At 45.4% G+C, this 16,373-nt stretch overlaps 1 protein-coding gene across 2 annotated transcripts in view; it reads left to right on the top strand.

The window, feature by feature from the left end:
* The window catches only part of zeb2b (zinc finger E-box binding homeobox 2b), an 84,454-nt gene extending 69,755 nt beyond the window's left edge, over positions 1-14,699 (top strand). Inside the window, exons 5-10 of one of the 2 annotated variants that reach the window (XM_083984913.1) lie at positions 1,373-1,561; positions 2,577-2,791; positions 5,799-5,907; positions 6,718-8,726; positions 10,585-10,687; positions 12,528-14,699. In XM_083984913.1, coding sequence (XP_083841039.1) covers positions 1,373-1,561; positions 2,577-2,791; positions 5,799-5,907; positions 6,718-8,726; positions 10,585-10,687; positions 12,528-13,099 — 3,197 coding nt within the window. In that variant the 3' untranslated portion in view covers positions 13,100-14,699. Of the gene's footprint in view, positions 1-1,372; positions 1,562-2,576; positions 2,792-5,798; positions 5,908-6,717; positions 8,727-10,584; positions 10,766-12,527 lie in introns of both variants that reach the window. The other variant, XM_083984912.1, reaches the window with a different exon arrangement.
* Positions 14,700-16,373: the final 1,674 nt, after the last annotated feature.

Raw genomic sequence — 16,373 nt, 5'->3', positions numbered from 1 at the left:
AAAATAAACAACATTCCTTGACCATGATGATGGTTTTTAGGTTGAGGTCCAGAAACTGATTGCACCGAGCCGCACCCTGGTCAATCACCACTCAATCTTAAATAACCACTTAAAAAAAGAAAAACACTGAGTCTCTGACAATTATCTTTAGAATCACCTAATGAGATGGCTGTGAATTATGCTATCACGGTTATCAAAAGCGATGCATTGGCACCGATGACATTTCGATGCCATTTTTGACAACCAAATATCTACTACCTTGACCTTTCGCAAATTGGACCGCAAAGTCATCACGGCCTAACAAATGGCTCTTTAAACCTCACCTTGGCTCACAGTCTAAAAGCCTAATTAACAGGGGATGAAGCCTGATGAGACTTCACTCGCTTTTTTTCGGTTCAGCATAGCCAAACAGCCTCCAGAATCTCTAGGATGTAAACAGTGTGTGTGTGTGTGAGTACGAAAGTGTGTGTGTTTGTGTGTGTGTGTGTGTGTGTGTGTGTGTGTATGTGTGTGATTTTTGAAAGTCGGCCATCCCCTTGACTAATGAAGGCTGCTGATTTCTTTTAGCTCCGGTTTGTTTTTGGAGGCAGCTATCTCCACACTGCAGCTTAAGAGTTTCCCTGAAGAGAGGGGACTGGGAAATAATTTGAGAAAACGCATTGTGTGGCCTCAGCACTTTGGCTGGCTTAAGATACATTCTGCTCAGCTATGGCAAAGCATGCCTCTCTCTCTCCCTCTCTCTCTCTCTCTCTCTCTCCCTCTCTTTTTCTCTCTCTCTCTCCCCTCTACCCTTCTCCCTTTTTTTGCGCTGGTTTGTGGTTTGGCCCCGGTAATCTGTTCAACACGGAATCAACAAAAGCCACAGTCTCTTGATTGACCTTATATGTGAAAGTCGATACAAAGCAACGTGGCTCTGTTGCTGATTAAGCCTCCTGCATGTATGTATGTATGTATGTAAGAGAGGGCTTTTCCTCTCTTTATTTCACAGTCTTTAACTCAAATCTGATTTTATGTCATGAGTAAATTGGGTCAGAGAAGTTTTATTTTACTTTTTTTTTTTTTTACACGTTGTTCTCCAGCAGCTCATGGTACTGTAGCGCCTTTATCTCTTGACTTTTGTCCGGATTAAGTTACAAGTCTTATTTTAGCCGCCGTGGCGTGACAAGCAAACCCAGTAATTTAGATGTATTCTCCCCAAAGCACGGCTGTAATGTTTTAGGGTGGCTGTCCTCATCGCATTTCTACCAAGATGTTCCCAATATCCTCCTGTAAGACATTTCTCTGGGGAAGAAATGAATCCAATTTATTCCTCCCCCTCTCTCTCTCTGTTGGTCTCCCCCCTCACCGTCTCTCTCCCTCTCTCTCTCCTCAGTCAAGAGCGTCGATTGCACTTCAGAGTTCGAGGACTTCTTTTCCAAGCGGAAGCTGGACGACAGCGACAGCCACGTGGTGAGCATCGCCGAGTACCTGCAGCGCGGCGACACCGCCATCATCTACCCAGAAGCCCCGGAGGAGCTGTCCCGCCTGGGCACGCCGGAGGCCACCGGGCCGGAGGAGAACGGTACGCATCCCATCCCAACCTGGGCAGGCTGGGAGGGAGGGAGGGAGGGAGGGAGGGGTCAAAGGTCACAGGAAGTCAGCAAAACCACCCAGTTGGCTCCTGTTAGCTAACGTTAGCCACCATGAGCTACTGCAGGCTGTAAAACAAAACTGCTGAATGTGTTGAAATGACAAGTTTTATCTCTTTTTTCACTTTAAATGATGAAAGTGTAACAGTAAAGTGGACGTCGTGTAGCCGGGCCGTTGCAGTAACAGCAGCAGTGCTTAAAAAAATGGAAGTGAGGGCGTCTGGACAGAGCAGCAGCTCAGAGCGCTGACACGACTGGGCAGCTGTTGGTCCCACAGATTCGCCGGATGCCTTGGTGTTTACCTACAGTCTTAAGCAACAGCTGGGCAGGGGCTTGAAATCAGATAGTGCACCTCCGAAGCTCCCCCGGAGGGAAAAGAGCCGAGGGGGGGGGGGGGGTTGGATCTGAGGGGGCTCATGATCCATGATTCATGCTTCAGACATGATCAACGTGTCAGCGAGAGTGGCGGTGGTAAAAAAAAGTGCAGGCAGTTTGGAGCAATTAGGGAGCAGCAGGAATTCCACATGTGTGTCAACGGGTTTGTCCACTTGTGACTCTGTGTACGTATGTGTGCATGTGTTTGTGTACATACGCCGTCGTTTGCCTGTTTGTTACTATGTCAAGGAAACTGAGACTGAGTGGGGTGCGGTAAGCGAAGCTGCACAAGTGTGTGTGAGTGTCTGTGTGAGTGTGTGTGAGTGTCTGTGTGTGTGTGTGTGTGTGTGTGTGAGGAGTCGGGAGGAGGTCGTAGTGCGGCGGATGCCAGCCTGACACTGTGGCTCTCATGTGGAGCAGATTGCAGAGATAACTCCCATACCACTCTGGGCAGCCCGCCCGTTAGCTGCCATTGATTCGCTGACCTTTTGGCCCGCTTTCCCTTCCCCTTCCTCCTCCTCCTCCTCCCCCTCTCCCTCCCTCCTCCTCCTCCTCCCGCTGTCTCCTGTGCAGACCTGCCACCTGGAACGCCAGATGCCTTCGCCCAACTGTTGACCTGCCCCTACTGCGACCGGGGCTACAAGCGCTTGACATCGCTGAAGGAGCACATCAAGTACCGTCATGAGAAGAACGAGGAGAACTTCGCCTGCCCCCTCTGCAACTACACGTTTGCTTACCGCACTCAGCTGGAGAGGCATATGGCCACACACAAGCCAGCCAGGGATCAGGTGAGGCCACTTTACATGTTTTTATCTTGGTCATCCCTCCTTTCTCTCACTCTCTCTCTCTCTCTTTCCACTTTTCCTCCTCCTCTTATTTCATTTCATTTCTAATGTGCTGTGATCCCTCGGAGAAGAGAGATCATTTTTTCTGATTGGCAATCATTATTAATTTTTCATGGCATTTTGAAGATGCAGATCCTTTAATGGTAATAACTTTAATTGAGGCCCTAAATGGTTTTTTGATGGCCCTCCCTGATATGATTTTCCAGTCTCATGTTCACGATCGAATGATTGTGTTAATTTCCAATTTGGAAATTTTTATCAGCTCCTTAACTTCACTTCACTCCTGGCCTTTAATGTTCTTCTGGTGCAGCCTGCAGTCGTAGCACTCCATCAAACTCCACCCCACCCTCCCACCCCACCCCCCCTCTACACTTCTAATTTCATGCACTGCATAAACATCTGTGTATACTTGAATTTTCTCGAGCGATTTATATCCTATATGTCTGAAATATAATGTGAATCTGCTGGCACTTGGCATGAATCACCTTAAAGTCCTGTGAGGTGAAAACACATCCAGCAGTCACGGCTGTTTAACTCGCTTGTCAGCTTTAAGTTGAAGATGTGGGGTAGAGATAGATTGTGGCAAAAAAAAAATGCACGCTCTCAGAGTTTTTGCACGTCGGGGGATAATTATAACTTCTCAGCGAACTCAAATTGGAGCAGTAAATTTTAAAGTAGATGGAGTCTGTGCAGATGATTATAACTAAAGGATTTGTTTAAAAAATGCAACCGTTTTATCAAGTTAATCTCCAGAACATAATGAATCTAACTTTGTGATTTAGATGTCCAGAGAAACGTGGCATCCATCAGAAGAATTAATTGAAAACCCTCCAGGGAAAAGGTCAAAACCACAACACAGGACAACTGAAAATATAAGAAAAATCATTTAAAAAAGAATTCTCTCTCAGCAAAAACCTTGTAATCTCCAGTATCATCCACTGAGCTAATCACAGATGATGTCATGTACCCTGATGCTTAGCGGTGTTCGGTCCCAGGTCGTGGGTGTTGTGCTCTCTGAAGCGAGGATGACAGGCTCAGACTGTGGCTGATTTGATCAGATGTCAGCAGCCAGCACTTTCACCTGATCTACCAGCTGGGTGTAAACGTGAGCAGATGGGCCGGCCGACTGAGCCGCTGTCCCACTCCTCATATTACAATGCAACCAGCCTCCTGCCTCCTCCGGAGTCGACTCGCTGGCCAAAGACGCCTATACAAGTGCCGCGGGTCCCTCCACAAAGCCGGTTATCTTGATTTGTAAATTAGCCGGACTGTTTAAATGGTAATCCTCGAGGTGATGGCTCACTCCTCCGATTTGTTCTTTCTTTTCTTTTGTTAGTTTCTCTGTAGGTGGCGCTCTCCTCTTTGTCTTTTCAGTGCTGGCTCAAACTGTTTCAAACCAGAAACAAAATCCATCACTCGCTCATCAAGACACGGAGCGTCTAAACGAGCTCGTGTTTATATGAAAATGTACATTTGGTAATTAACAACTAACTGAGGAGCAATCAGATTAACATAAAGAATAATGTCCTGATAGGTAATCATGCGCCGTGTTGTTCGGTCTCGTATGTTTACAAGCCTTAATACTCCTCCTCCTCTTAAGCACTTAGCTGGAATATGACTAATTAGAGGTTATACATATGCAAACATGCAGCCGGGTCCCCGCCCACAATCAGCGGCGGTGGCGTTCACACTGACAACGAGCCATGAAGGAGAGACGGAGCATTTTGCCGGTGCCATTCACAATTAAGAGCGCTGAGCGATTGTGTCTTATTAGCAGTGGTGGCGAGACTAAACTTTACCGGGCAGGGGTCCTCAGGGGGGAAGTAAGGGGCTGGTGGTGGTGGAGGTGGGGGCACCGAAGCAGCTGTTGCTGTTTGTTTATGCAACTCAGCAACATACGAGCAGTGGGGTCCCTCTCCGGCGCTTGGCGGGGCCCCCGACTCTCCCTGCTTGATCTTTGAAGGTTGGGGCTGTTTGAACAATTCCTCCCAGTCCTCCCAGTGTCCTGCGCGCCACCATCTGTCTCCCCAGGAATGTGGGTAGAGTCAGCACACACCCCAGCATTTGTCAAGGCTGAACAGGGAGGTGGGAGTTGCTGTTTTCCCCTCAGCAAGCTCACAGAAAATGTGTCTTTTTTTTTTTACTAACCGTTTAACGTCCTCACCTCCCTCTTGGAATTAATTGTTTTGTGAGTGACGAGCCAGGTTTACACCCAGTGTTGTTGTTGTTGTTGTTGTTGTTGGGTATTACATTTAGTTTTTTTTTCCTCTTTCTTTTTTTTTTTTTTTTTTGAGATCAGGCCTCGTTTGAATTGCAAATTTGATGGATTGCAACTGATGTTTACCTTTGAACAGCGAATCAAGGCCGGGTGTATACGCTCTGTTCTGTATCCTAAGATTATTAAAGAGACATTTGAGCTTTTTTTTTAAAAAAAAAAAAAAAAAAAGGGTCCCAATTACTGAGGGACATTTGAGGCTGCTCTGAAAAAAGTACAAAGTCTAATTTAAATGGTGTGAATGCAGGTATGCAGGGTGATTGTGAATACCTCTCAGACTGATTAGGCCCCAAATTAATTGAAAAGTAGATCAGATCAGTGGTTGTAATGAGGGGGAAACGCCGTAAAAAAAAAAAAAAAAAAACTCTCTCTCTCTTTTCATTTATTCTATTTTCTGGGCTGCCAAATTCTAAAGGCAGGCCTCCTTTGGCTGAGGAGCCAGGAAATTAAAAACTATGTGATTCTCTGTGTTATCACCGCCGCTGCCTGGAGTCGCTCGACGGAGGTGGGAGCAGAAAGCCAGGAGGCTTCGTTGGCCACAGGAGCCGTTCGGCTTGTTGCTTGTTGTCATGCCGACCAATTGTGATTATTTACTGAACTCTCACCCTGACAATGTTTTTTATTTTTCCCTCCCTCCCCCCTCTCCCTCTCGCTCTCTCCCTCTTCCTCTCGCAGCACCAACTGCTCAACCAAGCGGCCGGCAACCGCAAGTTCAAATGCACCGAGTGTGGCAAGGCCTTCAAATACAAGCACCATCTGAAGGAACACCTCCGGATTCACAGCGGTGAGTGCAGAGAGGAACGCTGCAGCCCTGCTCTCTGAATATTCATAACCATGATTTAAGAACGACCATGAATCTGCACAAATTCCTCTCGGTTTATTTTGGACCCTCCCTGCTGTTAATGGACACTGAACTGTGCTGTCTTAAGAAACATCTCACGTGCCAAGTGCAATATTTGCTCAGAAACGCATGTGTGTGTGAAGTGTATTAGAGGTTTCCTTCATTTATCAGTTTATTTGTTATGCACTGATCAACAGGACAATTTAGGCGAGGCAGCGTTAGCTCCAGAGGCTAATCTGGATCAACCTGAAACCATTTAGCTCCAACAACGATGTGTGTAAAGCAGCAGAAAACACACAGCAGTTTGAGGTCCCCTGTATTTAATGACTTAAAACAACAGGTCACACTTCACATGCAACACTTATCTCACAGTTCTGTAGAGGAAATAAACAGGTGAACCAGGATTTAATAACATTTCTGTTCACTTGAACTTGATTTATGTTTTTCTATCACCTCTGCAGCAGCTTCCTCACTTGTTTTCTTGTGTCTAATGACTTAATGTACTCCACCAAACTCCTATTTACTGTAGTAAATCTGAGGCACTTTGTTACTGCACAGTCAATATCATGTTCTGGTGTGTTTCATTTTACTTTCATTGTATTTTTTAAAACATCTTTCTTTAAAATAATCTTCATGAACAGTCACTCTGAAGTTGTTAATGTTGATTTATGTTCATCGTTTCCTACAATCAAACCACATAACTAAACTCCAAATAGTCCACCTGTCTTACGTGATGTGTATTTTGTGTTTCAGGTGAAAAACCGTATGAGTGTCCCAACTGCAAGAAGCGTTTCTCCCACTCGGGCTCCTACAGCTCCCACATCAGCAGCAAAAAGTGCATTGGCCTGATCGCCGTGAACGGCAGGATGCGCAGCAACATGAAGACCGGCTCCTCCCCCACCTCCGCCTCCTCCTCGCCCACCAACTCCGCCATCACCCAGCTGAGGCAGAAGCTGGAGAACGGCAAGCCGCTGGGCCTCCCCGACCACAACAACCACCTTAACATCAAGACGGAGCCGCTGGACTTCAACGACTACAAGCTGATGATGGCCTCTCACGGCTTCGGAGCCCCCGGGCCGTTCATGAACGGAGGCATGGGAGGGAGCAGCCCGCTGGGCATCCACCACGGCTCGGCCCAGAGCCCCCTGCAGCACCTGGGGATAGCCAGCCTGGAGTCGCAGCTCCTGGGCTACCCGGGGCCGCTGGCCAACAACCTGAGCGAGGTGCAGAAGGTTCTCCAGATCGTGGACAACACTGTGTGCAGGCAGAAAATGGACTGCAAGCCCGAGGAGCTGTCCAAGCTGAAGGCCTACATGAAGGAGCTGGGAACCCAGGTGGAGGAGCAGAAACAGGCGCTGGCATCAGGCGGGATGCAGGTTGGTCTTCCCCTCGTCAATCACAACGGCGCCACCAAAAACATCATCGACTACACGTTAGAAAAAGTGAACGAAGCCAAAGCCTGCCTCCAGAGCTTGACTGCAGACTCAAAGAGACAGATTAGCAATATCAAACGAGAGAAACCCAACCACATGCTTGAAGGAGGTGTGGAGGAGAAGGTGCAGGAAAACAACATGTTTACGCCTTACGCTTGCCAATACTGCAAAGAAAGCTTCCCCGGGCCAATCCCCCTGCATCAGCACGAACGCTACCTGTGTAAAATGAACGAGGAGATCAAGGCCGTGCTGCAGCCCAGCGAGAATCTGATGCCCAACAAACCAGGGATCTACATGGAGAAGAACAGCCACTTATCCTCCCCCATGTTGTCTGAGAAGGGACTCACCGTGCCCCTCAACCCCTACAGGGACCACATGTCCGTGCTGAAGGCGTATTTCGCTATGAACATGGAGCCCAACTCGGAGGAGCTGCTCAAGATTTCCATAGCAGTGGGCCTTCCTCAGGAATTCGTCAAGGAGTGGTTCGAGCAGCGGAAGATGTACCAGTACGGCACCACCAGGACCCCACCACTAGAGCACAGGAACAACTCGGACATGGTTCTCGGAACAAATAACCACCACACTCCACCAAAAGACTCTATGGCAGCTAGGTCACCTGTGTCCCTCATGAAACCTACTGACCGCATCACGTCCCCCTCCATCGCCGAGCTCCACAACAACGTGAACAACTGTGACAACTCGCTGAGACATTTGAAAAACCACCAGTTCAGCGGCAACGCCAAAGCCGCCGGTGACAAGTTGGACCACTCCCGCAGCAACACCCCCTCCCCGCTGAACCTGTCCTCCACATCTTCCAAAAACTCCCACAGCAGCTCCTACACTCCAAACAGCTTGACATCAGAAGACCTGCAGGCCGAGCCGCTGGACCTGTCTCTGCCGAGACTCATGAAGGAACCCAAGCACGCACTGACTGTCAAAAGCAGGCCCAAAGTCAACAGCATCAGCATGGACCACAACAACGTCCCGTCTCCAAGAGAGCACTTCGAGGAGCCTCTGAACCTGGCCTATCTCAAGAAGGAATTCTCAGGCTCCATGAACAACGGAAACCTTGAAAAAAGCACTAGCCCCATCTTCGGCATTAACCCGTTTGCTGCCAAACCCCTGTACACTTCACTTCCACCTCAGAGCGCTTTCCCACCTGCCACATTCATGCCCCCGATGCAGGCCACCATACCAGGTCTCAGGCCCTACCCGGGCATGGATCAAATGGGCTTCCTACCGCACATGGCCTACACTTACGCAGCAGGGGCAGCTACCTTTGCCGAGATGCAGCAGAGGAGAAAGTACCAGCGGAAACCAGGTTTCCAGGTAAATAAGCCACCTGTGGTTTTATGTAAAAAGCCCCAGGCTCATTCAGATTCCCTAAAATGATCTGAACTCATTTCTGTACTAATTAAAACTGACTTCAGAGGCAGGAGAGAGACACTCTCACCTGAGGTAGGCTGAGCTGACAAAGGCGATGGAGATAAACAGCTGTGACACGACCGCGGGCTGGGAAAAAAAAAAGTGACATGATTAGTGGTGTCATGGAGGACGAGGGGTTCAGCTGTTTACAGTCTGAGATTGATATATTAGTGATGATAATGAGACTAATATCAGTCAGTTGTGGATCTTCTTCATCACTTTCTCTGTTTTAGAAAGAGAAAAGCCAAATATTTGTGGTTCCAGGATTTGCTGCCACTTTCTTCACATCTTTTTTTCTCATCATATTTTAAATGGATTATCTCATGCTGCCTTCATGAGCCTCCAACCTTTCATTTGCACATTCTGAATGTTAGCGATGAGATTTATAATTATTCCGTTTTTTAATGGTTTTAGGGGGCCGTTCTGAAGGGTTTCCACACTAAACCTTGATCCAGAATCACAGTAGTTTTTAATTTTCTAACCTCAGAAAAGTCCAATTTAAGCGCTGGCAAAACAAATCAAACAGCATCAGGTTCAAATAAATAACAGGGACGATGTTGGCCCTAAAATCTAATCTCAGTAAAGCTCTAATTGTTACCACTCTCCACTGTAAATTTTACCCGCTGCTGCGTGTGGAACACATTAATGCTCCCGACTCCAGTCGTCTTCCAGCGCTGGCCTGCACTCACATATTTTGTTATTAAATATGGGTGAAAGGCCTTTGTAAAAATGACAAAGGTGAGCCCCGGAGCTGTGCACTTCTGTGAAATTTCCCATCGCAACTTTGCTGCATTTTAAAGAGAGAGCCACAGCCAAAATGAGCTTCTACATGTGGATTAATAATGCACAGTCTCCATGTTCATTACCAGTGAATGCTGAAGGCTGTTTAACATAGAGGGAACCATTTTGATGAAAAAAAGTATTAATAATGTTTCCTATTCTAAGTTATTAAATTAGATTTTAAAAATACAGCTACAGGCGTTTAGTTCAAATTGATTGCAGAGTGATAGTGGTCCCTTCTTAAAACACAGTGCAGAGCTGTCCACACATTATCACACACATATTCATTAAAGGAAGCTTTGGTGGCTCAATATTGGCCATTAAGGTGCACCTTCTGATTTTAATCATTATATGAGTTTGCAATTTCACCGCGCCTCCTCTAATGTCGTAATATTGTTCTCCATCAATTAAAGTGGAGGACTAATCTTTATCATAAAGGAGAATTTTAAAGGAATGTGCAGAATTAACTCTCCTGTACAAAATTAGACCACACTGAACACACCATTATGGCCGAGCTTCATAATGGGGAGCGTGTCAGTTATAGATGGCTGATATTACTCCAGAGCTGAAAGTTTTATAAGAAATCAATGCTGCTATGTGCTGCTGATCAAAAATTCATGAGAACATGGAGCACAGTGTGATTGTTTGGTGGTGGTGGTGGTGGGGGGAGGTTACAGTGCAGTTTACTGTTTTATCTGGCAACATAAAGTGGCACGCTTTGAACGCTGAATAACTTTTATTTGACTAAAAGCAATATTTGCACAGCGATATGTCACGTAATTGCAATTATATGACATTTAATCCTGAATTACTACGACTAAACTGATGTTTCTACGCTCCTGAACAATATTAAAATGTTTTCCCAGAATCCACCTCCCCAGCAAACTTTTCTTCTCCCCTCACACAACACAGTAAATTCATTGCTATGTTTTGTTTTCTCTCTCTCTCTTTGTTTTGTTTTTATTTGTTTGTGTGTTTTTAGGGGGACCTGCTCGACGGTACACCAGATTACATGTCAGGGCTGGACGACATGACAGACCCCGACTCCTGTCTGTCGCGGAAGAAGATTAAGAAGACCGAAAGTGGTATGTACGCGTGTGACTTGTGCGACAAAACATTCCAGAAGAGCAGTTCCCTTCTAAGACACAAATATGAACACACAGGTATATACTGTTCTAGACCCTTATTTTAAACCCCATGCTTTTTTATGTTTTAAATGTTTGTGTTGCCAAATCCTCTCAGTATGAATATATATTTTTGTTACCCCTTTTCTCCTTCTTTCTTTCTCTGTTTTTTACCCTTAAGTTGTATTTGTAACCCAACACCTAACGTGCTTCTTCATTGACAGGGTTGAGATGCCAACGAATGACTAGTTAAACTTTGAATTTGTGTGTTTTAAAGCTTTGTGTGTTCCCCTCTAAAATATGTGTAATCTGTAATTAATGCAGGTAGGCAAGCAAAGGGAAGACTTCAGCTATCTTTTCAAGTGATTGTGCTCTTTATTTTCCAATCATATCCTGATGTATTAACCATTTTACTATCTCAAAAGACACACATCAATTCACCTAGATATATAAAGCCAGCAAAAGGCCCCTAATGCCTTTATCGGCCCCATTATTGGCGATAGATCACATCAGCGGAGAAGCGCTCAGAAGCTTCAGAGCACTGATAACAAGTCTTTCATTATAGTTATTATACAGAGATCCTCTTTCACTAGGTTGCATCATTTATTTTATCCACTATCTGTAGCAGAGCGCGCACTGCTTTATGCAGCCTTCATGTTATCTGCTCGGACATAAAAGCGAGGGAGGGTGCACCATCAGAACAGTGCGCTGAACTCTTTAAAAACGGGCCGTCTTATCTCCGCGGCGTCCCCGCATCTCGGCTCAGGACGCCACGCATTCATGTCGGTGTCGCCGCCCGTTGTTTTCAACAATAATACGAGAGCTCAGAAGTGCAGGGGAAGCGGCCAGATGTTGGACTGAAGTTTCAGTTTGAAAGCCTGTTGGCTGCCTGGCTGACGGAGCCGGTGTCAGAGGGGAGTCATGTGATTTGTGTGAGACAGGCGGCCATATTTCCACACGTGGTGAGCAGCAGTGACATAGAGGAGGAAGCCAACATAACATTAGATGTTTGGAGACTTATTAGTTGTGGAAGAAAAAACATGGCGGTGACTTTAGGTCGCAGGAGAGGGAAGAAGTTTAGGTGGGCGAGCAGCGAGTGTTTGGAATAAACTGTGAGTGTAACAGCAGCCGTGCGGCCACATTACAAGCCGGAGGACATTTATTTAGCCAGACAGTTTATGGCCCCGTGTCATAAAACGATCTCACCCTGCCCTTGTGGCCAGCTTGGGTTTCTCATTTCTGCCTTGGCATCCGAAGCGCCCCGTCACATTTGGTCGACGGAGGAGCCCCAGCCCAAAACCTAATGGAGGGCCAGGCGTCACCATGAACTCGAATTGCGTTCTGAGATAAGCAGGGCAACCCCTCGGAGCCCCCCGCCGGCCCCTCCCCTCCCCGTCGCTCCATCTCGGATTTGTTTACCCCTTTGTCGCGCCTTCTCTGTTTGTTTGCTTTGCAGTAGTTTATTTATGTTGCATTCATCAGTGTGGCACGCAGGCCTAAAATAAGTAGTTGTGGTCGAGTTTCTCCATGCTTCAACCACAGGAGGGAATTTCCATAATGTAGGCCCACGAATGCGAGCGCACTTTCTCATCGTGCTCACAATTTGAATAAACAAATAGCCCTAAGTCGTAAGTCAGAGTTGGATTTAATGCTCCGTGATGTCATCTTACTCCATGCCATCCAATTCATCAGAGTTTTTCCTCAACGTTTTTGCTTTCTTCTGACTTGTGTAATTTGTTGTAGCAGCAGGATGAGCGAGGCCGGCCACTCACGTCCCCGCTCTGTTTTTGTGTCTCCGCAGGCAAGAGGCCACACCAGTGCCAGATCTGCAAGAAAGCCTTCAAACACAAACACCATCTCATCGAGCACTCCAGACTGCACTCGGGGGAGAAGCCTTACCAGTGCGACAAGTGCGGCAAGAGGTTCTCCCACTCGGGCTCCTACTCGCAGCACATGAACCACCGCTACTCCTACTGCAAGAGGGAGGCCGAGGAGCGGGAGGCGGCCGAGAGGGAGGCCCGCGAGAAGGGCCACCTGGAGCCCACGGAGCTGCTGATGAGCCGGGCGTACTTGCAGGGCATGACACCTCAGGGTTACCCGGAGCTGGCGGAGCGCGAGGCCATCCTGAGGCACGACGCCGTGAACGGAGGGATCAGAGAGGGACGGAAGGAAGTGGAAGGAACGTACGCCAAGATAGGGCGGAGAGAGGACGAGTTTGAGGAGGAGGAGGAGGAGAGCAAGAGCATGGACACAGACCCGGACACGTTGAGGGACGAGGAGGAGAACGGAGAGCACTCGATGGACGATAGCTCGCTGGACGGCAAAACGGAAACCAAATCGGATCACGAGGACACGATGGAGGACGGCATGTAATCGGCGACGACGACGGTGACAAACGACGACAACGACGACGTTTCAGAAGCTTCCCATGTTAGAAGTTTTAAGTTTCTCTCTTTCGGTTCAGTATTCTTACCTACTCGGTTTAAAACACCGTGTTTTAAGCTGTACGTGCACGTGCCTGAAGCTTCCGGGAAGCTTTCTTTGACAGACTCCTCGGGGAGGTGGAGGTGGAGGTGGAGGTGGAGGTGGGGGGACGTCTGCCGAACAAGACATGGACTCAAAAATCAATCTGGAGGAAGGCGTTTAGGGAAGGGAGGCATGGGTTTGTGAAATAAGCTGCATTATGCAAACCGAACAATGAATAAATGAATACATTTCAAAAAATGTACAGTACTAAGGCCTAAAAATATGTGTGGTGCTAACCTCCTCAAATAAACCCCCTGTGTTCCATAGTATTTATAGCACAACTAGTGACTTGTACAAATTGCACTCCGCTTCTATAATCATGAACAAAAATAATAAAAAGTATTGCCTATGTATATATTTATACAGTGTTGGAAAAAGAGCAGTAGTGTCTGCACTACAGTCCTTCGATATTACCTTTGTTATCACCTACCTACCTACGGTGTCGTCTTTAGTTTTACCCTGTTGCCCGGCCACAGACATCTCCAGCCACACTGTTTTAGGCCTCTTGAATCAACTTCAAATGAAGGAATTTAAACAAAAGACTGTATGAAGGAGCTTAGAGGTTGTTGTTTCTTTTCTTTTTTTTTTTAATTGAGAGGATGAAGTTTTAAAGAGACCTTCGTTTTAAGGGAAAATACAGTTTATGGACAGATGGTGTGGGGCGAAAAAAAAAAATGAAGGACGAAGCCTTTGTAAGGTGTTTTTGATAAGAAAAAAGAAGCCTTATATGCAAACCTTTTAACCTGTGTGTTTTCTGCAAGTGCCACCCTCGTATTGTGTAAAAGGAAGGTTACTTTTGTTCACCAGCTTCAGTATTATGAAATGGTTCACCGTTGTTCTTTGAAGCACCCGTGTCAGTATTAAGACTTATAGGCAGCAGTTCCTTAGTTTACATTATGTTGTGCAATGTTTTCTCAGTTTCTTTTCTTTTAACTTGTCAGTATTACACCAAACCATTTTTGAAAACAGCAAATTGCATTCATTTTATTTGTAGGTTGAAAAAAAGACATTATTTATGTGGCCCATTTTATATTTCCTAATTTTATTTATTTCATACTGTTGTGTACAGTACTATAGTTCTTCAATATATAGATATATTTTAGTAAAAAGGAACATGGTGTCGATCATAGGGGCAAATTTTACGTAAAGAGAGCATTTATTGTGTTTTGAAACATTGTGAAATGCGAAGTTTAATCTTATTTTATTTTATTTCCTTTATTTTCCAGTTACTGGAAAATTCCAAATTTGGGAACTTTTATACAATTGTGAAAACACTGTATTTTCGACTGAAAAATTCCACTTTCTTCATCTTTGTTTCTTTTTTTAAGCTAAAAAAATGAAGAGGGACTGTTAAATACTATGTATGATATCATGACTGAAGAAGAATCTTTCCTGAAATGTCTTTGTAAAAGTATTATTGAATTCTTAATTTGTAATTTCTCTTGAAAATGACCCTGCTCGAATAAAAGTAGCCAAATTACAGAGTACCAAACCCTCAGCACTACATGTTTATTCTCAGAGAGCAAACTGTACAGCTTTCTTTGGCAAAGTCTTCTCCTCTCAGATCCAGTTTATACACAAACCACCGAGGACACACTTTCAATTCAGCTGACCCCAGATCTGCTGCTTGGTTATGTCTTTTTTAGATGATGCCACATTTTCTCACCTGTGTTTACTCCATACATCCAAACACAACACAACACAACAAACAGCAACACAAGAATTTAAAGCAAGAAGTCGAGTTGATCTTAAAAGTTTTGCACTGGAATTAATTTGGACTCAATGGATTCATCCTCCAGCTGGAAAACAGCAAATGTGTGTTAATCCACCACTGACAAAAAAAAATCCCCAGGAAATTCATTTTTTCCTGTTTTACTTGTTTTTGTGAATTTTATTTTTGAAGATTTATGTTTGAGCATTTTAATGGGGTTTGTTGATTATGAGAAAAATAGAGAAAAATACATACTTTAAATATTCAATCAAACAGAAAATGAAAACAGATGTTTAAACATTGTTTTCTGACTTTCATTCTCTCAGAAATGTCTATTTATTTTTTAAACAAACAGCTGTCCACTGTTTTAATTATGACAACATCTGGCGTACTGTAGAAGATTTTATTAAAGCATCTCAAATTCATATTTACTCATATCTCATAGTGGGAATTAGGCAGAAGTCAATTAATCCCTTAGTCGACTGATAGAAAATTAATCAACAATCAGTTTTAATAATCGATGAAGGTGTTTTGAATAATTTTAAACTGAAACTCTTTGGATTCTGGACTCATTGCTTTCGTTTCTCCGGCCATTAAACCTGATGTAGAAACTTCACTGAGGCCTGACAGGTGGAGTCCAGCAGCAGAGTCCTCTCCGCTGAAGGAGACGCTCGACTCCATTAGCCACTCACACTGCGTTATGCAGATTAAAAGCAACATCAAAAGGCCCAGATGAAAGCGCCAAAGGTTGAGCGATGCCAAACATCAGAACGCACTTTGCATATTCCGATTTTCCTATCGATCGGTGCAGCGTCGGATCATTCGCAGACCATCTTGTAGATAAAAGAGGGGGTCTTAAATGATTAGCTGATGAATCTGATAATGTGCTGTGAACCGCCCGGACAATTACACATGCGAAAAATGAGCGCTCGTGTCAAGGCGGCCAAGGAGGGAATCCTCTGGAGTGCATCGTATCATTAAGAGAGAAATTTCAACCTTCCTCCACTTTTACATTTTACATCTATTAGACTTGCATACAAGCCTGAATTCATTCGCTGGTCTCTGACTTCACAAGCAACTAATAGGGAGGTCAAAGTTCGAGTTGGATGTGATGAAATATTCCTGCAACCTCAGAGCAATGCAGGCAGAGGGGGAATTGCTGAATTAGGAAACAGCAAAGAAAGATGGGGGAAAGATTACATTAGTTCATGTTGAGGGAGAAACCAGATAAAAGGTGAGAAAGGCAGAAACTCCACACATGCAATACAAAACTGGCTCAGCTGAAACGTTATTTACATCCCAGCACACGTTGGCAGCGTTGGATGAGCCAGGTACAACAAGTCATTTCTCTTGTCTGTATGAATTCCAGCTGTCAGTGTTTGAATAGTGGCCGACGCTGATGCTGATCCA

The sequence above is a fragment of the Trachurus trachurus genome (genome assembly GCF_905171665.1).
Source record: "Trachurus trachurus genome assembly, chromosome: 2".
Taxonomy (NCBI): Eukaryota; Metazoa; Chordata; class Actinopteri; order Carangiformes; family Carangidae; genus Trachurus; species Trachurus trachurus.
This window is presented reverse-complemented; position numbering and strand designations above follow the sequence as displayed.